Raw genomic sequence first — 23,518 nt, 5'->3', positions numbered from 1 at the left:
TTATAACATCCCCGTCTTGTGTTTATCGTGGCTTCTCACATGAAATGCGGTAACCCTTGTGTTATGATTCCGTTTTTGTGTATGTGGAAATAGAAAAAAATATTCAGTTACATTGACAACGTCACAAAATGCTTTATTTTAAATTCAATGAAAGCCTGGTTACTGCGTCTATAAGAAATGAAGCTCTGCCCAAGAATAATAGATAACTAAATAAATAAACCGACTTTTGAACAGGTGTTGTAACAAAACGTTCAAAACTTTCTTCAAGAAATAGCAATATTTTGGGTTTGCAATAATTAGATAATTAGCTTTCTCTCCTAAGAAATTAAACTGAGTTTAACAAGAAGAAAATAATTAGAAACAAAGGCAAGAAGAATTCGATAGATCAATTATTTATTAGCATAAATTATGATTTCCATGTCGCTCAAAAAAAAAAAAACGGATTAATTTTTCGTTTAGCTACATCCAGAAATAAGCTATATAGACTGCATTATACATATATACCTATACCTATACATTTATATACACTATACTGATACCAAAACTTTTCTAATATTCGAAGATTAGCTTTCGAAGCATCTAACCCTACAGCCATATTCAAAATACTTTTAGGGCTTCATAAAATTTTTAACTTTATGAAGTTGCTAAATTAATCATTTAATAGACCTAAAAAGAAAACAAGTGAGAAAGTTAAATTCGATCGGGACCGAATCTTTTTTAAACCTGACACTGTTATCCTAAGCAAGACAAAAGAAGTAAAAGAATACAATTTTCATGCTCTATACTATGAAGTGAGCGCAGCCGATTTTTTCTATTTTCAAAATGAAAGTTTTTGTCGCATAGGCATGTGGCCGTTATAGGAGTGTCCTTGAAAACGTTCAAGTCTCTTCCAAACTGGCCAAGAATTTGTAAACTTTATAGTGTTTTTGAAGCTTGTTTCTGTTTGTTGTATGGAAAGGTATGGAGAGAAAAATTAAAGTTTGATACACTATTATATTAGATAGGCGTGGTCAATTTGTCCTATTTTAGTCCACGAATACTCCAGTATTGCCCATAGATTATGCGCTCAAATTTTTGCACATTTGATTGCCGCAGTTTAGGCTTTTTGAAAAACGGAGGTGTTTTCATTTTACGTGGTGCTTTGGGCGTGTACTTCGACCGATTTGGCCCATTTTCAATGCCGACCTGCGTGCAAGTATTGCCATTATTTCCGTCGCATTTGAAGTCAGTAGCTTCATTTTTAGGACCGGGAGAAGATTTACAACAGACATTGCATAGACGGGCAGATCCCTCATCCCTCGGTGATGGGTATAGAAAGGGGCTGATAGTGTTAGTTGCTACTGCTCATCCTAGTTTTAGTTCTAGAATTAATTCTTTTACTCTAAATAAATTATAATAATAATAGTAATAATAATATGTGCTATATCCTTATACACTACATATCTACATGCTTACATCATTATTTTCAAAATAAATACTCTCGCATTTTCAATAAGGAGTGCATGGTCACAAAAACTTGCATAGAATTACGCAAATTCTACTTATAGCGAACATTAGCGCAACATCTGGAGCAAACATTTCCTAAACCCATTCAAGATTTCGTTGAACTGCAAATGCACCCATTATTAACATAACGTCGAAATCCTTATATTATAACTTGTGCGTATTGATGATAGGTATCAAAGACGAATTTAAGTTTCCTAATTCTTTAAGATTATTTCGCTAGCAATCGTGGATATATTACTCGGTGAAGTCAGTCTATTTCCTCGTGGAACTACACATTCCAACATTAGATAAATAACTTTTTTAAAGTTAACAGGCGAGTTGAATGATTTAAAGCTGGATTGCTTTGAAATTTTATGTTGAACAAGATGCATAAAACAGTCTTCTTCAATCCACAATAGTAATTGATTTAAAACATGGCTTAGATTTCTTGATATATCCACAGTTAAGAAAGTATCTTGGAACAGTCTGTTACCGTGATTTGAGCCGATGGATATCAATTATCTGCTTAATGCTCCTACAACTGCTGCTTCGTTTCTCTTAGGTCTTGCCCGTTAATTGATAACTATAGGTGAATTTTGTAGTTTGGTAATCCATTTACCGCTTACTTTTGAATGAAAGAGCCTGGAAAATGTGATAATGTCTTGCTGATGATGTGTCGATATTTTGTCGAGCCTTATACAGGAAACTAGAAGAACACTAAGAGGAAAGACATATGCTTATGAGTTGATGTTAAACGTCTTTACCCCTGCACGTCCAAAGATCAGTTAAAAAGAGGGCTGTTGACTGATCGTTGTTGGATGGCAAATGAAATTGATAAATAGATTGGAATAGATCTACAATGAAATCCTTCCCTTTATCCGTTACAACTTTCGACCTGTGATCAGAGAGCCATTTATTAAGTCTGCGTTGAAAGAATTCAAACAAAATTTTATATTTAATTAATTTAAAAAGTAAAACTAAAACCAAAACAGGTCGTTTTATGCATTCTACCATCTTCTAGTAATAGTTTTTGCGTCTTTCCAGGTTTGTTTGGCTGACTGCATAAATGCCGAATACTAGAGAGCTAGCGCCCTACAATAATTTGATTGTATGAAGGTAAAAAAAAGGTAAAAATTTAATTGAAGCGCAAGAATTTCGTCACCTCTAGACCTATTAACAGCCAATTGCTGATCTTTTCCAAATCCTCGCCAATAGCAAACAAACTAGTTATCTTTTCTAAGCAACCAGTGGTAAAGTAATCATTAGCGTCAGTGCTGTTACCATTCGTATAACAGCTAATAGGCATGTCTTGACCAAAGTTTCTATAATCTGTCGGCCCGAATTTTCCACAACATTCAAACTGAAATAAAAATGTTTTTTGTTTTGTTAAATATTTCATAATAAATGCGATATCCTTTATATCAAAGGTGGATAAACGGGAATCACAGTGTTACTGGGCTCCGTACTATTGCTTATATATTAGATTCAGTATTCCAATGCTAATCAGCTTTCTTCGCAGTCAGAAGGGGTACAAACTGTTGGAACTATGGAATCGGAATCCGACGCCGTTCAACTTAATATCTCGTTAACCACCCCTGATATGTGGGACAAACCAAAAACCTGTATTTCGTAAGAGGCCATTGCGCTGGGATCAACTATTTGAGCATCCCAAGCATTCGAAACTACTTTGTAAGCCAAGGTCCTGAAGTCAATAGATGCGAAAAATATGGCAACAATCTGAGCAACCATTAGCAATATCATTAGCGTTAAATACTTTAAAGAAATAAATTGTGACGTATCTTTTAGTTCTAGTATCTTTAACGACAACGACAACAACAACTTACCGTCCACATCAGACGCGTTGTATTTTGAGATACAATAAAACAACCAAGTCCCGCGCTAAAAGCAAGTATAATGCTTAGGGTTAATCCACTCACAGACGGTACTGTTATGATATCGCTTCCATTAGACACGATCAGAGAATATATGCAAGAGCCTGCCACAAGAATACCAAACATCTATGTAATTGCGGATTAAGTTATAAATGACGTGTTTTTCTTTTTTGCTTGTGCGGTTAAACTTACGCAAGTTATAAAATTCAAACTAAATGCTAAACATCGTAATACCGATGTTGCACAAGCCATTGCAAGTAATGAAAATAATCACTTTATTTAACAAACACTGGCGATTATTATTTGGTAGTGCCATGGGAAAATAACTCTAACGTCTTTGTCGCGCCATGCGTTTTTCGTTATCATATCGCTTTGATAACTAAGCAAAAACAATTCTGTTATAGCATACAAGTGGTTCTTGCCTTTTGTTTGACTAACTCATGTCGATGTGAAGTGTTTTGCCAATTGACTTTGTAGATAAATTCAAATTTGTAAGAATTGGTCCCGCAACGGCAAGAAGAGATGTAACGGAACGGTACACAAGCAGGGCCCAAGTTTTGGAGATCTTAACTTTCTTCTGCACCCCTGGCAAAGCTAAGGACTAATAGAAGTACATCTTGAACTTTTAACTTGTCACAATTCGAACAGACCGATACGAGCCAAAAGAAACGGAAGCCCACTAGAAAATATTGCCTCAGTGAGGTCTTAACATGTTTAGCCGGTGTTTAGGTGAAACTAATCCATGGCCGATTACTGTAACAAACGTTCCTTTGGTTACCTAATAGGCTTGTACACCAGTCTTAGTATTCGTAATCTAAAAGAACATAAGAGAATTGCGGGTCTTCAATCTGATTCGCACCTCTCCTGATTATTTTACAACACCGTAACCCATATACATATCCTATTGTTTTAAGAGCTCCGTTCAGAGTCTATAGTATTAGAGGAAAACAAGGTTACGTGAAGAATACAATTTTACATATTCAAACAAACATTAGATGCACATACAAACATGTTCGCTACGGTAGAGTTTGCCAAGAAATATTTTTATGGGGCAAAAAAAAAGAGGAATGTAATGCATTCACTTAAACACTCATCAGTTTTAAGGAACAAACTAAAATGTTTATAGATTTTGATTTATTTATTTCTAAACAGTAGTCAAATTCATATCAAAACTTCAAGTGATTTTAATTTAAAAGAAAAAAGTGAAACATTTCGTACGAAAAAGTATAAAAAGAAAAAAATCAAAACGAAATTATGCAACGGATACAAGTGTAAGTTACATTTTTGAAGTTTTCTAAGCTTAAGTGAATGTTAAATACTTTTAAAACCTATTCATTGCTTTCAAACTTGGAGCATATGTTCCAAATTTTATGGTTATGTTAAAAAGCTTAAAATTCACTTATTGTATGGCAAACGATGAAGGTTAACAAACCGTCGGCATTGAAGCGCGTTATGTTTTTATGCAATGAAAGTGAATGTGTGTAGTGTTGTAGGTTTTCAAGAGCATGCCATTTAAAAGCTATAAAGTTTAGCAAAGTGTTCTGTTGATACATGAACCATTTTCCATTTAAACCAAGTCTTTGTTTTTGGAACTACGAAAAGCAAATTCCCTTCTTTGGTGGGGCAAATTGAAGAAACCGGGGGCGGATCTCTTGTAGCTGTTATTACTTAAAAGTAATATATGAACACTTTTTATATCACTTGACCTTTCAGAACAATCGGCACTGGCTTTTTGAAAGGCCCGACGGAACATTGGTATGAAGGCTAAGTTAAAAGTTCTCCATGAATCGTAAGATAATTGTTTTTTACATTTTGTGGATGTACTAGTAGGCGTAGGGTTATATTAAGTGATTTATACTAAATTTCAGATCGAAATATGCCACGAATGCTTAGTTAGAGAGGGATATATATGTAGATATGGAGATATATATGTATATAGGGTAAGATATTTATACATATATATATATATATATATATATATATATATTAACAAGTAATTCAGTTCATGCTCTATAATCTTGGATAAGCGCGGCGGAATTTTCCTATTTTCAGAATAAAAGTGAAAATTTATATGGTTTACGGGATGGCTTTAACAGTAACAAGCAAAAAATATATAAAAAAAGCAAAGGTGTTCACAGTTCTTGTTGCATTCACATTTGGACTACTGGTTGTAGGCGTCCTTTTTGACCGGCTTGGATCATTTTCACATTCTTTTGGAAATTTGTAAGCAATATTTTCATTTTTACGAACGGGAGAATGGGTACCGTAGGTAATATACGGTTGGGTAAACGGACAGATGGACATGCTCAGGTGTGTTCGGAATTTAAACCTACCCAAGCACGTATATGCTTTATAGGGTTTGAAACTTGCTTCTGCGTGCAGTAAAGGTATTCAAAAAAATTAAATTTTTGCGATTTTTGTGCGGGTACTACAGCATCACCTATAGGATATGCGTTCAAATTTCGGTAGATGTATTTGTTGTAATTCGCGTGTAGTGAGCAAAAAATCATTTTTTTATTCCTTTAGAAAGCCAGAGGTATTTTCAGTTTATGTGATTCTGTAGGCGTGTCCTTTGACCGATTGAGTCCATCTTTGCAACAGACATTACATAGACGGACATGCGGACATACTTAAATCGATGCAAAATTTGGTGCTTATCAAGTGTGTATATAGTCCGTGGTTTCTCTGAGGCGTCCATTTGGTTGTTGCAAACGTTTTGACAAACTTATAATATCGCTTGTCCTTTGGTGTAAAGAGGATTTTTTTATTGAGCCGAAATAATTTTTTGCTATAATTGATTTGAATTTATTTTGATATTTTTTACACAAAATTCATATCATTGATATTTGCCTCAATGCAACTATTCACACGCAAATGTTTACATATGAACGCTGTCTTGTTTGATTGGATTTAAGTGGAAAATGTATTTGTTTTCTCATTCATTATACTCTACGTCATTGGTGATGCGGACGTGTTAAGCTCGCGGTGGTGTATGCAACATCCGGAGGGACTTGACAACCATTTTCATAATCAATTTAATTATATCAGTTGGTCTTATGCACTTGCATTTTTCTGTCCACCTATCTACAAGTCACAATATTCGGAACATTTTTATGAAATCGGTACAGTGGAGTACCGTATTGGGAAACAATTTAATTTCCTATCCCCATATTATGCCCGATTTAATACCGTTATAAGAAAAGTATATCTAATTTTAACGTGAAAAACCAGGAGACCATGAGACCATTTATATAAAAAGTTGCTTTTGAAAAAAATTCTTATAGAACAAATTTTTTGAAATAGCAACTTTTTCGATCAACATCCGAAATAGACAATATAAATTTGGATTACATAAGCCTATTTTTCGGATCGCTTTGTCTAAAAAATTTTTCAAGAGCAATGAGCTCTTTCTTAGGTAGGAAACAAGTCGAAGTTTTGCAGCGAAGGCAGTTGAAGAATAATACTAAGCGAAACATCATAGATGGCGTATGGCATTCAGCAGTCGGCCTTGCCCGATTATGGCGTTTTCAATTGTTTTATATTTGCATTCAGATTATTTTTGTTGTTTTTTCGTATTTACTTTAAAAAAGGAGGGTAAGGTTATCGCATCGAATCGAATCGAAGTCGAAATTCCCTCACGGTTCAACCATTTCTTTTTCAGCCCTTTATAATCTTTTAACAACTTACGTTTCACTTGTACTATATCTCATAGGTAGCATTGCTTAATGATTTATTCATTTCTCAACGATTTTACTGGATAGTCAGTCGTATAGAAGGTTCAATCAAAATGATTTTAAAAATATTATTTTATCAAAAATTTTCTTTTGTTTTGCTAACACTACTTACGTCTGAAAAAAATGACAATCGGTTTTAAAATAAATGTAATTGTCCCTCTACGAAATGACCGACATATACAATTTATGGCCTAAAGTAATGTGTAATTTGTAATCTGTAATCTGTACTATATAAGAGTTTATATAGGACATTTGTCTAAATTAATATATCTTCTGGATAGGGAAGTACAAAAAGTAATAAACTTACGTGCAGCGATACCGATCGAATTCAATGAACAAACATCTGTTGTGCATTCATAGGAATTGTTGTCTGCATGTAATTGAAAGGACATGTTTAGGACTTGTAAACATTTAAAAAACTAACTTTGGTGAGCTTTGTAACGAAATTTGCCAAAAAAATTACGAATCTCCTGAGAGAACATAACTCATTATTATACGTTTCCTGTCACTCTGTTTGGTTGTTTTAAATAAGTTTGGATAAATTGTTATTAAACAGCAAGGTGATAGATGACACAGGTGACATTCGCACGGATTTTTATCTCATATTACGTCGATCTTGGAACGATATGCTTATAATAGATTCTTTGCTCTCATTTGTATCATATATTATTATTATTTTTATTATTAATTTCGCCAGAGAAATAAATTCTAAGACTAAACTCTACCGCACTTGAGATTCGAACCCACGACCATTGACTTGCTAGTCGAGATTCCTCGCCTTCGGCTACTCAGGCGGATGTGTATCATATATGTTACATAAATTGTTTGAAAAGTTCTCGCTCTCGCTCTTTAGGCGGGAGCCCTAGTCCGTTGAATCTGGGGAGCATATGCTTGGATGTGTGGATAAGTATTAATGAAGATTTCAGCCATTTCGGGCGCATAGTTTTGATTCCAAAATCGGTTAACTGAATCGATGTGCGTGTTTTTGGGAAAATAGGGAAAATTGAGTACATTTTATTAGCCATTTGTTTTTGTAACACAATGCATCTACGTAAACTCAGAACTCCGCAGCATCATTTATCATGGTGAAAGTTTGGCCAGCTGAATTGAGACATGCTCATACCAGTTTGAGTGCGGACGATCGTCCGGCACGGCCAAAGTTCGTAACCATTAACGAAAACAAATTCCAAGCTCACCAACACATGTTGGACGACCGTTGAACTAGGATCAAGAAGATAACGTTGGCCATAAAAATTTCCAAAGAATGTGTTGCCTATATATTGATTCCAGACTTGGTTATGAGACAGCCAATTGCCAGTTGCCTGCCGCCTTTGCTACAGTTGTAAGTTAAGCGCAAGAAGTAAGGCTTCTGCCGTCCATTAATTGCTGTACATGAAAACTTTGTACACACCCCAGAAACAAGACAACAGCGAAAACAATCAATTGCAAGGACGTAAGAATTATTTCTTCTGCTACGAGGTGGCGATTGTTTTCTGGCATAATTCACCACTTATCTTCAAAAGGTGCAGAAGCGGGCTATTCGTCATTACTTGATAAGCGGAAAATGGCGACATATGAAAGAAAACAATTATTTAGCAGAGCAATGACCGGCTCACACCTCAGCGGTTTCTATGGCGAAAATTTACGAGTTATGGTTAGCAGAGCTTGGTCATCCTCTGTACTCAACAGGTCTAGCCCTAGGCGGTGTTTTTTCTGAAATTGTGCCGTTTTAATCTCCTTGCCTCGTTGGGTGCATCTTGAAAAAATATCGGCAAAGGATTTATGTGATTACTCAGTTCGACGCGATATTTTGAACAAGCGCGTTGAAGTACATTTTGAAGATATGCAAATATTTCCTGAGTGAGTTTTGCTATGCGGGGCCGAATTTCTTTATACTGAATATTCACATTATAATAAATTTGACCATATCACGCCCATTTCTTGTCGCAACCGCATCTATCGTTACTGTTGCCTCACTCCTTAGTGAAGTGTCCATTTGATTGGAGTAAATCCTAACACACTACGCCCATTTATCATTTACTTTCAGTGCATTCTTTGACAAGGATTTCCGACTATTGCCAACTGAAGAACGAAAACGTTATCTTTTGGCGGTCGGTACAAATTTTTCCGATTAAACGAGTTTTTATTTCTAATTCAAGCCCAACGAGAAACTGCTTTCTATTTCAATGCAAGTAACCTTGAGTAAGTTAAAAGGAAATACACTATTTCATGATCTTTCAACTTGTCCTTGACATTAATCAGTTTGTTATATAAAGGATGACATTTTGATTTAATAATTTATCGACAAATGAAAATAATAATCAAATTAAAAATTGATCAAATTCTGAATTCAATTACTGTTATGCATGAACTGTTCTTATTAAACGCTGTTACATCTATTTAACATACGTGCATATCTCTGTTTGCGGTGTATGTGCAAAACAAACTTCTCGTCTAAGAAGGGGAAAAGGGATCAAAGCAGAATACCGAGCTTAGGTCGAAAATTTAATACTCATTTTGCAAATAACGCAACATGCCTCTCTCTATACACGGTAGGAGCTTTATAAAATTATACATTTTTCATAAATGAAACGCTTCTGTGCATAGTGGCTTCTTTGGAGGGCAATTAATTGGATCTATAAACATATTACGCGAGAAGGTTAAGATATCATAAGCTTTCGACCAATCACAAAAACAAATTTTAGAAATTAGAGGTTTGTCTGGAGACCGATTCAAAGTCAGAAGACGTATATTCATCCTTCGAAAATTATATTTGCTTTCCGTTGAACCTTTGACGGTTCATTATTTTAGGTTAATGAGCTATAATTGAAAAATATTTTATTAACTCAATACGGACCACGAGAAGTCTTTGAGGCACATTTGGAATTTGAACTTAACTAGTTTGAAAGGCATTGTAGTTGTCGATTGGACACATACCCGGTAGGCCGCTCACTTCCTTCTGACCATCATAGTGTTGCATTTATAGGAGACGTCATCTCCTGAATGATAAAAAGTTAGAATTGCTTCACAGTCCATTCTTGGATACTTAACTAAGCATAAACTATAAACAATTTGCTGTCCAAAATACGAGAGCTCTTTCTGACTGTGAGTCTGTCAGAATCATCCTGATATTATTTGTTATAAACACAGATAAATGTCTCTTGCAGGCAGAAGCGGTTAGTTTGTAATTTCAAGTGAAAACTAATAACTGCTATGAATACTAAATCATAGTTTGTTGTCTTTTATGGCCAGATCACGCTCCACCTGGGGCTGGATGGACTTTGTGAGCGTGTACAATGAGTTTCGAACAGTTATCTGCCATAAATTGGAATCTACTGTGTACAGTCTACTTTGGGCGAACTAACAGTCTCTTATGTAAAACGGATTTGAGCCTTTCCCCTCCATTTTTGCGAGCGCAAGTGGACAGATAGAGAAACGGACGGGCTTATGTCGTTTCAGAGAGAGGAAGAGGTGCTTTAAAAGTCTCTGATTCCTTGGTATTATAAGCGGAGGGACAAATCCAATACATGCCTTTTCTTTACTGTGAATATAAGGTATGGTCGTGAATTTTGTCAGTTCGGGACTACGCCTATACACCTTCCGTTACCTTTGACATTTATTTGTATTATAAGTTCGACTAAATATTGCGAGCAGTGGTCTCTTGATTAGCATGAGCGGTTACCAAATTCCAGATCAACTTTATAGTTCGCTTATATTTGCTTATTACGTATATAAAAGATGTTACATATCGATCTCGGTTTATAGGCTCGCGGCTGTTCCAAGAGAAGATAAAAAAAGTAACCCTAACTGATTGAATTGGATCAGAACCACGCGTTAAGCTAAAATGAGCACGCTTTGCGCTATTTCTGATCATATTGTTTGATGTTGCAAATGCAAGAGTAAATACAGTATGACTTCATTGCTTGATAGCAAGTATAAAAATATGATATCCAAAAGTGATGGGTTAGCCAAGCGATTGATCCACGCAAACACGCAAGCTAAAAAAAAATTTTTTTTCGACTTTGGTTTAAAGAATCAACAGAGTATTGCAAAAATAGTGCACTCATATACTACATATGAGTACGTGTGTGTTCGCGTGCAATTGTGTGGTATGTTTTGAAAAGTGATTGTGTGGCATCTATCTTGTGGGCGGTTAAGGCAATATGAACTGTCGATATGAAAATAATGGAGTTTTATCGAACTTGGGCTAACCGCGAGTACATCGTGTATGAAGGATAGCGAGAAAATTACAGCGCCATAAGACGAGTCGTGTTGACTTACAATGCGCCCCTAAACAATTTTACAAAATATCTATTTCCTAAACTTTACTTATTTATGACGTGCTCTTCAATAAAACACTGATATAGTAGAAGTCTTTGTGAGTTTTGTGACATGTAAGGAAACTTTTTGAATAACAATAATAACCAAGAAGACTAAACAAGAAAATGAAAACTGGGGAAAACATGTACTTTTTGCAAGGTGCATGGGGCTAGAAGGATGACTTGGTAATACCTAAAGCTAAGAAAATACCGGCATTAAAATGCAATATTTTATAAATGAGAAAAAGAGGTTGATTTGCAGCCAAAGCTGAAAAATATTCATTTCTCGAATTTTTATTTGCCCTTTCGTTCGTATATCCGTCAGAATACTGGACGATAGAGAGAAGTGCTTGTCGCAAATATCGTAAAACACTTAACATATCTTTAAGTGTTGAGTGCAAGAAGTTTTACTAAAGTTCACTCGCTTCGCTGTAACCTACTTAAGATTACTCAGTATCATGTTAGAGGCGAGCACATGTAAACGGGTTAAGTCGCTTTAAAGAAAGTGAAAAATATCAGTAAAAAAAAGAAAAGAAAAAGAAAAGCATGGCAACGTGGAGTAATATGAAATCCCGGTTGGTTTTATTTACGATTTTCATCCAACTTTTATCGAATAATACTTTTAGTTGCGTATTAAAATTTCCAAAAATTTTACAGCATCACCGCCACAGTGCGTACTACGAGTCGCATGAATGCTTTACTGTCTGAATCTCTGCTTAGCAAACGTAAAGCCATGGTGAAAACAGCTACTAATGAAGAAGAAGAGGAAGAGGAAGTTGAAAATGCAAAACCGAAAAATAATTGGAATTTTTTCCATACAAATTTCTGTATGGAACAAGTACATAAACTAATCGAGACAACGATCGAGGAACGTCTTACATGGGATCGCTTCAGTCGCTCGTACGATTCTTGGCGAGCATTACAGTTGACCGAGAATTTGGCCGCCGAGATAAGAGATCGTGTTCGTAAATGCAACTATAAGAGGTTAGTAGGAGCCCATAGTTATTGGCACACATGATTCATAAATCATTTTATTGTAAATCAATTCATTATAGATATCGTATTGTTTGCTTGCTGTCGCTTATCGAGAAACAAAATCAAGGCGCAACAATGTCTATGCGACATTCGATGGATGAGAAAATGGATAATTTCACGAGTCTCATTTATGAGCGTCCAACATATTTTATTATTGCGATCGTGTATTTGGTGCATAAGGATTAAATAAATCCAATAAATATTTTATTAGCTTCACATAAGCATCATGCGTGGAAAACATTAGCTGGCGCTTGGATATCGCATAATCTTTTGTTATACCTTATACCACTTGTTTTGCCAGAATACCTTATATTTGAACAGATGTATGCAACATCAAGAAGGACTTAAGATAGGCCCACCATCTATTATACCGATCGATTCAGAAAGTGAGTCTTGCTTGCTCTTCTCATGTTTAACCTACAAGTCGCAATTTTCGAGAGACGAAGTACAGGAAACCAAGAAAGAAACTATAGCCTCCGCCACTTATTGTAGAGAGTACGTTAAGTGTGTGCGTTTGTAACACTGTTCTGTTACGCCGATCGGACTCACCTTCTAAATCGACCTAAACTTTTACTTGTTATTAATACAAGACAAATTCAGTGCGCCGATATGTGTTGTCCCAAGCTCGAACGCTATTGCAAATGGTTCGAATCCGACCATTTTCTCTTATATAACACTCTTTTTAAAAAGTCGTTATATGAATACTAAGCGAAGTGATTTAGAGTATTTAATAGCGGGTTCCGTCTCGCTACAGTGCTTCCACTTGTTTAATTTTCCTTTACATTTCTTTTACGACAAGCGCTAGTAGTTAGCATGTTATCATTCGCTACGATAGTCAATGTGCAATATTTGAACGGTTTTCGAGTCGTCAAAATAGCATTTAGCGGATCTTTCACTTCGTATGCTTATTTAAAAACCAACTGCTAAAATTCATCCAACCAGATTATAGGATGAATTTTCGGAGATTAAATTCAAAAAGCTCGAAGACGAAGGAAACTTGGGTAAGATTGAAAATATATTGAAGACATGGCAAAAGCTTAAGGTATTGATGGTTCAATGAGAAAATTTTGTAATGACTTTTTAATATTTCTCGCAGAATGTCGATGAAAAACAATATTTTGGCTAATTAAAAGAGTGCAGAAAATTTGGCTAAAAAAGAACCACATATTAAACAAACTTTCTTATGCGACTTGAGCTATAAGATTATTGCCGAAAGTTTTGACGACATGGGTCTATTGATTCAATCTCTTCGTGTAAAACAATTCAGACGGAAAGAAAGTCTTTATAAGGCAACAAAGTACACTTTTTATTATTCTTATGAGGAAATGGACCGAACAATTTTATTGGGCAGGTTGATGTAGCCTATTTAGTCGTTCCACTTGCTCGTCTAAAGCGTCATTCAAAGACTGCAACAGATATAATTAAGAAAATGTTTTATCAAAAAAGGTTGTTTGCGCCCTAAGAGTGCCGTAACGTTGCGCAATTAGCCTTAAATTTTCCAAAGCGTAAGTCTTCGTTAAAAAGAAACACTTTCTTTTATCACTTGTAAAATTTTTCTTCTTTCTGCGCATTCATGCAAACAAAAACAAAAAATAAACCCAACAGAAAATTTAGCAAATCATTCAACGACGGGGAGACGTTTTTCAAATTCCTCCAAACGATTCATTTGATAGTCATATAACTCCTGCAAAGTTTGCTTGATTTCATTGATGGATGTCATAAATAACTTTTTCTCTTGCAGGAAACATGCTTTCGGTACAAAAGTTTTTTCTAATTCGGTATAACATACCTTTTGCGTTTCGAATTTCGCATTAACTTCTTCCCACTCGGCTTTCACGTGCTTCAAGTACTCGAAACGTTCAATGCATTTACCGAACTCGAATTCGAGAGTATTTTTCCAAGTCACCAAAGTTGCGGTCAATTTTTGCAATTGTAGGATTTCTCTAGCCTTCGCACACATACGTAAACGCAAATCCTTGATTTGTTCTTTCGCTTCCTTGCAACATTTTATCAATTCAGTGATTTGGCATTGCAACTTATGATGATTTTTTTGCAGTTCGCAAATCTCTTTATTTTCCGAACATGTTAACAATACGCCCAGATCGGCACATTCCTCTTCAGGGCATTCTTCATCGATCATTATCGATTTTATGCGTAATTGCATCATTTGTATGCGTCTCTTCATGCATTCCAATTCCTGAAAGAGAGCACTCATATTGATCGGTTTCTCTTCCTCTTCTACCGATTGTTCCTCTTCCTCCGTGCCTGGGGGAGATTCAGATTCAAAAATTTCGATTTCCTCTTCTTTCTCCGGTTCTTTAAACTCCTTGCAGCATGTTCGTTGAAAAATATCCATTTTTAATTAAACGCTTTAATCGATGACTCGAAAATTTTTAAATTTTTTTTTGCAAAAATATACAATAAAAAAGAAACCAAAAAATTTTTTAAATCTACACTTCTACCCATACAACATAGAAATGTAAATATTTTTAGTCGAGAAGGGAAACTCATTGATACCTTTCGAGAAAATTATGTTTAAAAAATTGATTGCATTTAAAGTTCAATGTTTTTGTATGCAAATCGCGGCAGCAATTACACTGAAAACATATTTTTGATAGTTGAGATCGTTTTTTCATAGTTCAATCCGAAACAAAATCACATTTAATAGGCGTCAGATCTTTTTTTTAACGGCAGGGTCACATTACACTAGGGAGAGGCGTGCACTCACCTCTGAGAATCATGGGAATAATTAAAATGTTTTTGTTCGCAGTTTAAAGTCAACGATTCAACAAGCAAATGATATATAAACATAAAATGTCGGTCAAAGACCATTTATTGTTTGCTTTCAAATTACATGATAACGAGTAAAGGATCCACAGTGGGATTGGGCGCACCATAAATACCCTACATCATTTCGTTTAATACATTTATTCAAGACTTTTCAATATAAGATGTTATATGTGAAGTGATCAAGGAAGTGATCCGATTCGCGGAATTTTCGATAGCGTTCATCCGTAGGCCTAAATATGTCGGTGTACAAAATTTCATCAAAATAATTTTAGGTTGAATGCAAAAAAAAACGCGGACCGACGGATAGATAAGCTTAGAAAGTGGTTCCGAATCGATGAGTATAACAAAAGCACACTCTATCTCAAATCCTTCTGGGTTTTGCATATATCCGCATAAACTTAATATATTCTGGTACGGGAAGTGTTGTAGGGTTTGATAAAGAAGCCTTCGAGAAATGAGGAAAAATTTATTTTTTGACGTGAGCTCAGTATATGCGCAGACTCTCAGCTCGTCTCTGTGCCAAATTTTGAATCGATTATAAGGTCTTTCCTTTCTGACTGTTTGTGAAAATAGCTACTTGCCCTATCATGCTCATAATCAAACTTCAAACATGCCTCAAAGATACATGGTGATATGCTTAAGATTACATACATAAAGACGGGGAGAAAAATTCATAGTTCCAGGACTCTTTATTTTCAAGTTTTACTTTTGTGTTCGAAACGAGGTTTGTCTTTTTTTAATACGATTTATCTCTGCTTTACTTTCGCTTCATTTTCGTCAACGCACTAAATTGAAGTTCATAATCCCACACGCTTTGGTGTTCGTAAGCCGTCTTCATTAACGTAAACATCTGAGAGGTTTGCCGCTTTGTTGAGATCATGGGGTAAGTAAACTGCATGCGAATAATACAATCGGAAAATACTTTGCTAAATGTAATTGTTTTTTTAAGCTGACAAGTCAATTTCTTTACCTCTACCCTAGGCTGATGCATAAAATTTAAAAGAAATGCAACAAAGTGGTCTGAAAGGTTTACGTTAAAAGTTCTCACAAGTATATATATACGAATCATACCATATCATTTTTAAGCAGCGCCAAACAAACAGCAATTAGTTTAAAAATTTTAGTTCATTGCGTGATGTTACCTATGAATTTCAGACTCGGCACTGTCTTACAAATAAAAATTACCGTTGCCTAAAGTGATGGCCGGTTTGTTGCAAAAGTCTAAAAAATTCGTTTAAAAAACATATAGATATGGGTAGTGGCCGTGTCTACATGCCATCCTATGAACTTATTGAGTGATGTATTGTCGATTTATGTATGTTTGTGTATCCAACCAACACGAAAAGTAGGTCCTGCTCCGATTAAAGCTTTCCGACAAAAGAGAGAAGAAGAGGCTAACGGAAGCATGCTGGCCAGTTTGCACACCGCTTTTTCACTCAAATCTGTTCAACTCGCCTTCACGTGCAATACGGAGGAGACAATGTTTTTTTTATTTGTGTACTTGTTTTTACATTGATTCTCAAAATTACATCACACTCTCTTATCGACTGATAAAAGAGAAAAAAAAAAAAAGAAATCCAAAATAAAAATTTTATTACTTATACTTTGGAAGCTAAACGGTCGTCGAGATCTCTAACCCGACAACTTTGATAGACAAATATTGCTTTCACCAGTGCTTTGATTTCATTGACCGAGGCCATGAAATATTTCTTCTCTTCCAGAAAATATGCTCTCGGTACAAATGACTGCTCCAGCTGTGAGTAATATACTTTTTGACTATCGAACTTTTGCAGCACCCTCTCCCATACCGCCTTAATACTACTCACAAATTCGAAACGTTTCACAAATTTACCGATTTCACATTCGAGTGAATCTTTGATTGTTACCATTTTAACGATCATTTTTTGCAATTTCAATATTTGTCTCGCCTTTAAAAACATGCGCATACGCAAATCTTTTATTTGCTCTTTCGCGTCTGCGCAATTATTTCTCAGTTCATTGATTTGATTCTGCAATATTTCCTGATTTTTTTTCAATTCAAAAATTTCCCTCTCTTCACGACTTGATAACCATAACTCCAGATCTTCGCTATTGCCCTCAGGGCACTGAATGATTATGGATTTCAGTCGATTTTGCATTGCTTGTATGTGCGTTTTCAGCCGATCTAATTCATGCGACACGATTTTCATGCCAGCTTTTATTGGTTGTTCATCGTCGTCGGTGCTTTGGGCAGTTTCATAAAATACGGTCTCCTCCTCTATATTCACTATTTTATTTGCACTCATTTTTAATTAAATTTAATTTTCCAGCGATTAATACCTTTTTTTGTAAATTTTTTTTATTTTTCACGACAAATTTTTTTTAAATTTGAAATATAAAATATTTCTTTGAAATAAAATTGCGTTACATACAAAATCTATGTACATATATATATATATGAAGAGAAATTTCAAATTGAAAAGTGAACAAATACGAGTGCAATTTGGCAGTAGACAAGCTGAACGCATTTTCTTCATAAAGGCGTACTTTTGCTGCTCATACAGAGCCTTCGTTTTGTAACAATAATGAATTGTTCTCGTTTCCTAGATTTGTAATATCAGCTGTTTGCGAAATTATTGTCCAATAGCGTTGGAAGAAGGATATTGGTTTAGCAGCGATGTAATCATCGACCCCGCGTGCCAGCCCAATTTTGCTGCATCGATCTGAACAAGTGGCAATCAATGTATCCGTGACAACTCTTGCAATGTGCACTCGAGCCTTGTTATGTAAGAGTTTGACTTTGCGTTTCTTTGTCGCTATTGCTGGCTTTTTTTTTTTGGCTCGTAATAAAGTACACCTTTCCGATCTCCCCTTATGTAGAGCAAAACTTTGCGCCCATAGATATACCGATTAGGTGCCGATGTGGATGCCTCTATGCATCCACAGCATAAGCTTTTGCGCAGACGATTTTTTTGAGTCGTGGAAGATATTCTTGAATTTTCCATATGTCATATGTATTTTCTACGGGTTTTTTTTGCACATTTTTCTAAGGCACGTCCCTACTGTGTAAAAAAAAGAGTTGGGTTTTGAATTCCGCCATCCATTTTGCCATACATCTATCGTCACGATCAAATTTGATCAGTAAAAGCTACGACGGTTTTCGACTCCGTTGATTAGATGCTAAGAACGCATGAACAGGACCATTATACCAAACACTACTTGTGGTAAAAGGGTATATTAAGGTTGCACGGTTTGACGGCCCCACTTTCTTTTATACCGATCAATTCAGAACAATTTTCTAAATTGATGTAAGCTTGTATGTCCGTCTGTCAGTCTGTACGTCTGTCCATTTGTCTTTTCTGTTCATGTTGAATCCACGGACATATTATGATAAAATATCGACGTGTTGTCGCCCAAGCACGAATGCTATTGAAAATGGTTCTGATCTGACCACTTTTGTGATCATTTTCCATATAAAACTTAACTTTGAAATGCTTTTGTATGTATATTAAAGGAAATTTTATAGGGTATTTAATGGTGGTCGGTGCATTACCATAGTATTTTTATTTATTTTTTTTAAATACAACTATTTGCCAACAAGTCAGAAAATTATATATTATCGGTCGTGATCGAATCTTCTTTTTTTGTTTTCAGAATAGTAGGGGAAATTTATATAGCATATCTGTTGTATTTTATGAGCAACGAGCAAAAAAAGACAGAGACAGTTTTCGTTGCGTAGGCGTGTGGGCGTTGTGAGCGTGTTCTTTGACCGATTTAAGTCGTTTCCACTTTCTCTTGCAGATTTTTAGGACGAGAGAATGTTTACCTAATATACTTCAAAGTTGGGAAGACGGACATATGGACATTCCAAAAGACGGATAATTTCGAATTTGAAACTGTCGAAGAACTCGTATACTTTATGGGGTTTTTGAAGCTTGTTTCTGCGCTTGCAAGCATTTTAGCAAAAAAAAAATATCGTGCGCGTGTCATTTCACTTTTAATATATATTTATATTTAACAATCAGGTACTTGGATAGTGGGAAGGTTAGCGAACCAACTGCTTTAAGAACTTATCGGAATCAAAATGTTGGTCATGTTATGCTTAAAGCTTTAAGTTAAACGTTAAGTAAACACCGTCGCGCCAATGCTTTATGATGTATCCAATGGGCACGCTTTCGCAATACTTTCTAAAGAAATCATAAATAAGATTTAAACCAATACGCGTTTTGACTCCGTACTATTAACAACTACCCCCGTAAAATATTTTTCAATAATGTCGTCAGTTGTTCATAACAATGATTTGCTGTTATGATTATTGCATTTCAAGGATTCAGCTTTTGCAAAGTCTTTATAAATAATACATCCGCATATGGTACCGCACTGTGCGCCATACGTTATCGCCCGGTTCGTGCACTTTATAACGAGCAAGCATGCATGCATACCGTCATAAGTCTCTACATATGAATGAAAATATTTTCGCATGTGAAAAACGCTCTCAAGTATAACAAAAGAAAATTTCGAAGAAAAAAAATTTTTTTTTTTTTCAAAACGGGAGAAAAAGAACTGCACAAAGAGTTACAAAATTAATACATATCTGCCCGTTTTCACTTGCAGACAAAGAATGCTTGAAAGTATTGAAAAACCCTCTAGAATTTATAGTAAGGGCAGAGCGTTGAAACCATCTTTAGATTTTTCAAAATCAATAAAAAATATTTCAGCGTTCGGTTAGAGTTGGCTGCGAAATTGCGTTCACACATGCAATAGTTGAAGGAAAGGAAGCTAATGGGTAGCACTTATGGGTTATATATTAAACACAGAATTGTCATGATTTCAATAAAAAATTTCATATCGATATGAGTGTAAGAGTATTAGGTTGACTTAAAGGAAAAAAGTGCTCTCATAACTTCCGTCAAAGCTCTGTAACATTATTATTTAAAAATGAAAAATGAAAATCATACACACACACACACACACACACATTTACACAAGTAACTATTAAACATTATAGTAGATCAAAAGGAAGTCAAGAACACATTTTTATCGTAAAACATACACACACATATGTCTATAAATTCTGATACTTTTTCAAAACTTTATTTCACTTCCTTAAGATGAGCCATACACATACAAGTCACTGCTTGAGACCAATTTTGTTTTATTGATTTTCTCATAAATAGTAACACAATTGAATGAGAATTTACATATCGATATGTGTATATATGCATCGGATAAGTGTAGATGTTTCAATGTATGAGATATGTCATAATAATAAAGTTGACATCCTGATGAAATAGAAAGATAATAGAGTCACGTTCAATAATTTAAATAATTTTTCCATAAAAAATAATGAAATTTTATGAAATTGTGAAACGATTGAAGCGGCCTTCATCACAACGCTTATCATAATTTTGAAATAAATTATCAGATCGAAGTTAAACATCGTAAAATGTAACTTGAAACCCTTAAAGCTAAGTACCAATTTCTAGAAGATTGCCATGGGGTGAGAATAAAAATTTACAAAATAATTCACGTCCCTAAACTAATGAAAGACTTTGATCGCGGTATACACTAGTGATTACCGGTTTTTTTTTAGACGTAACGTTACTTTGCCTAAGAATATTTCAAGCAAATCTCACTTATATTTTCAAACTTTATGCGAAAGTATAAGTTATTGCGTGAAAGTGTAGGCAATGCAATTTTCCCGAGCGATGAACTTGAGTTCTGTGCAGAAAGGAAAAACGAAAAACAGCGGAAGCATGCTTGCTACTTAATTGGCGCAACTGACTGGTGATTGTTTGCGAAAAATTGACCGGGAACCCAGAGGCCCACGTAGCAACGCCGGTGAATATTTATATTTGGCCGCCGCATATTCGTGCAGGTAAGAGTTGAGACTATCAATCGGTTTTCGCCGGTTTAAATCTTAGTGCGGTTCGTGCCCACTTGATCCTAGCTCGAGGAAAGTAAGGGCCTACCGGGCACATACCCACTAAGCTGTAGCCCCTTTTTATCCTCTTCTCTTTTCTCGCTTCTTTCCGGTCTTCACAGTGTTGCACGAACAGGGGAAAGGGGTGGAGTTTATTTTACTAAACCAAAAAAAAAAGAAAATAGTCTGATATCTTAGTTGCCCGCTAGAGGAAGATTGGCTCGGTGTAGTGTTTTATGAGCTCGTCGCTCTATTAACATCAAGTGCCGATCACTAAAGGAAAAATGCAAGGTGGCGCTATATAGGTAGATTTTTCCATGATGCCTAAGCAAGCTTCACATTGCCAAACCTATCCGGAAAATATTAAGAAAACTGAGCTGATGCGCGCCCTCGCCCCCTACGAATTCATCAGAAATATGTTTCAAACGAAGACATATCTATTGTCTCTCCGTCTAGAAGTATTGCCGAAGTCCAAGTAAAAAGGTTCTTTGAATAGGTTCCTTTCTTGAAAATAGGTGATATTAAATATTCAGGAACTCTTTTAATAATTAACAAAACATAAAAAAACAGCAACAGTAACTTCCAACATCGACGCTTCGTTACATATCAGATTAGTGAAAACATTATAGTTGCTCATGGCCGACCATAAAACAGTCAATATCACTACGCCCAATACAATTATTCAAGGAAAGATGGAAGGGGTTCTTTAATGCAAATTTCTTACATTAGTTGAAAATATCGAATTACTTTTACTTAGCGATTCTTCCCGATAAAGTTTTAAAACTTTTTTTCGTGTGCTGACTTTTTCAAAATAAGGCATTACATAACGGTCTCATCCAATCCGTTTGTAATAGTTACTTTGTCAAAACAAGTAAATCTATCAAATTTTGTCTATATATTTTCAAATATTTGCGACCTTTAGGTCCCGTTTAATGGACGGACAGACAAACTTAAATTGATTCAATTATCGATTGACTCGGTATCAATCGGTATAATAAAAGAGGATTTAGCTTAAGTTGAACTCTATACTAAGTACGTCCGCTTAAAGTTAATATATCTTCCTACGCAGTGTGTAAGTAACCGAAAGCATAGAAGATATTATTATAACAACACACTTATCAAGTTAACAATACAATGGAATTTATCTGCACTGTACGTACATGCAAACACACACGCGTACATGCATACACGTATACATATAGTGCTTTTTTTCTCGAAAAAAGAAAAAAACGAAAGCAAATTCCAAAATGTCTAAGTCGATATTTGTAAACGAAAGTAAATTACAGGAAAGTAAGAAATTCCTGATATTCACCGGGAAATTCCAATTTAGTGGGAGGAAAGAAGAAAACAGAGATAAATTATTGTTAAGAAGGGATAATACACACAGGATATCGAAAGGTTATTATTAAAGCAAATCATGTACAAAATGAAAGAAATAACTCGTCAATAAAGCAGTCATAGCACAATCGATGCACAAGCAACCGAGAAGTTTAAATAGGGTGAAGGACGAATTTCTTTAGCACGCTTCGAATGTCGAATGATTATTATTAGTTCTTTTAAGAAATTTGAAAAATTAATTGAATACGATTATGGTGTTTGCACACGAAATCTTTTAAGAAAATCCATCCATATCATGTAAACTTTTAGTTCAAGGGTCGCTCTTCGGCTCTCATTTACCTGCAACCGACAACAACCAATAGTTCCACAATACTTTTTAAAAACTTACATTAACGACTGCTTCGGATGTGTGAGGCAATGAATATCAAAACTTTTCCGATAAATCGAGACGTCATTATGAAAAGAGCCGCCAGTCTTGATTGCTAGCGTTCATTCAGCTATTAGCCCTGGAATATACTTCCTTAGTCTAAATCAGCTAAAATACAAGCTAGACTTCTATATAAACATAATTTCGTATAATCATAACGTGTGATCAACTACAAGCTAAACATTTTTAATTCGAATTAAAACTAAATCGGTTGTCATTTGATCAGAAATGAGTTTAATTTCTAAGTGCCATTGTTTTATTATAAAAAATGGGAAATTCCTGTGTCACGTTGCTCTAAAGCCCAAACCTCAGTGGATGGTCGTTTGTTTTAAGTTCTAGGGTCAAATGAATTATGCATGTAAAAATCTTTAATGTAATGACGTAACAAAATGTAACTATATTGGAACGATGACTATTTCATTGCTCTCGACTTATTGTTTCTCTTTCCTTTATTGAATGGATTGGGTTCTTACTAAACGCTATCATTTGTTGTGAATCTTCCAATTCCGTTACGAACAGTAAATTTATCACTACCTAGGAATAATCTCTAAGATTAAAGTCTTAAAGCATTAGCACTAGCACTGAGACTATCGGCT

At 35.2% G+C, this 23,518-nt stretch overlaps 3 protein-coding genes across 4 annotated transcripts; 1 reads left to right on the top strand and 2 right to left on the bottom strand.

Annotated features, from left to right (window-relative positions):
• Positions 1-796: 796 nt before the first annotated feature.
• On the bottom strand, positions 797-3,684 carry LOC119635899 (protein late bloomer). Of its 2 annotated transcripts, XR_005247107.1 has the most exons (6): positions 3,570-3,684; positions 3,330-3,503; positions 3,106-3,258; positions 2,648-2,845; positions 1,456-2,577; positions 797-1,381 (listed from the first exon to the last, which is right to left on the bottom strand). XR_005247107.1 is itself a non-coding variant. In XM_038030928.1 (5 exons), the coding sequence occupies exons 1-5, from the start codon at positions 3,627-3,629 to the stop codon at positions 2,503-2,505; spliced, it is 660 nt and encodes a 219-aa protein (XP_037886856.1). In that variant the 5' UTR covers positions 3,630-3,684; the 3' UTR covers positions 797-2,502. The 2 variants fall into 2 exon arrangements, 1 of the variants encoding a protein (XP_037886856.1); XM_038030928.1 differs by having other exon boundaries at positions 797-2,577.
• An 8,292-nt stretch (positions 3,685-11,976) lies between these two features.
• LOC119635588 (tctex1 domain-containing protein 2) lies at positions 11,977-12,651 on the top strand. Its single transcript, XM_038030459.1, has 3 exons — positions 11,977-12,005; positions 12,088-12,414; positions 12,486-12,651. The coding sequence occupies exons 1-3, from the start codon at positions 11,977-11,979 to the stop codon at positions 12,649-12,651; spliced, it is 522 nt and encodes a 173-aa protein (XP_037886387.1).
• A 1,432-nt stretch (positions 12,652-14,083) lies between these two features.
• On the bottom strand, positions 14,084-14,821 carry LOC119635798. Its single transcript, XM_038030803.1, has one exon. It carries the CDS (start codon positions 14,819-14,821, stop codon positions 14,084-14,086), a length of 738 nt encoding a protein of 245 aa, XP_037886731.1.
• Between the last annotated feature and the right edge of the window lie 8,697 nt (positions 14,822-23,518).

This window comes from Glossina fuscipes, unplaced genomic scaffold (assembly GCF_014805625.2).
Source record: "Glossina fuscipes isolate IAEA_lab_2018 unplaced genomic scaffold, Yale_Gfus_2 27, whole genome shotgun sequence".
Lineage (NCBI taxonomy): Eukaryota > Metazoa > Arthropoda > Insecta > Diptera > Glossinidae > Glossina > Glossina fuscipes.
Note: the sequence above shows the minus strand (reverse complement) of the source record. Positions and strands in the feature narration are given on the sequence as shown.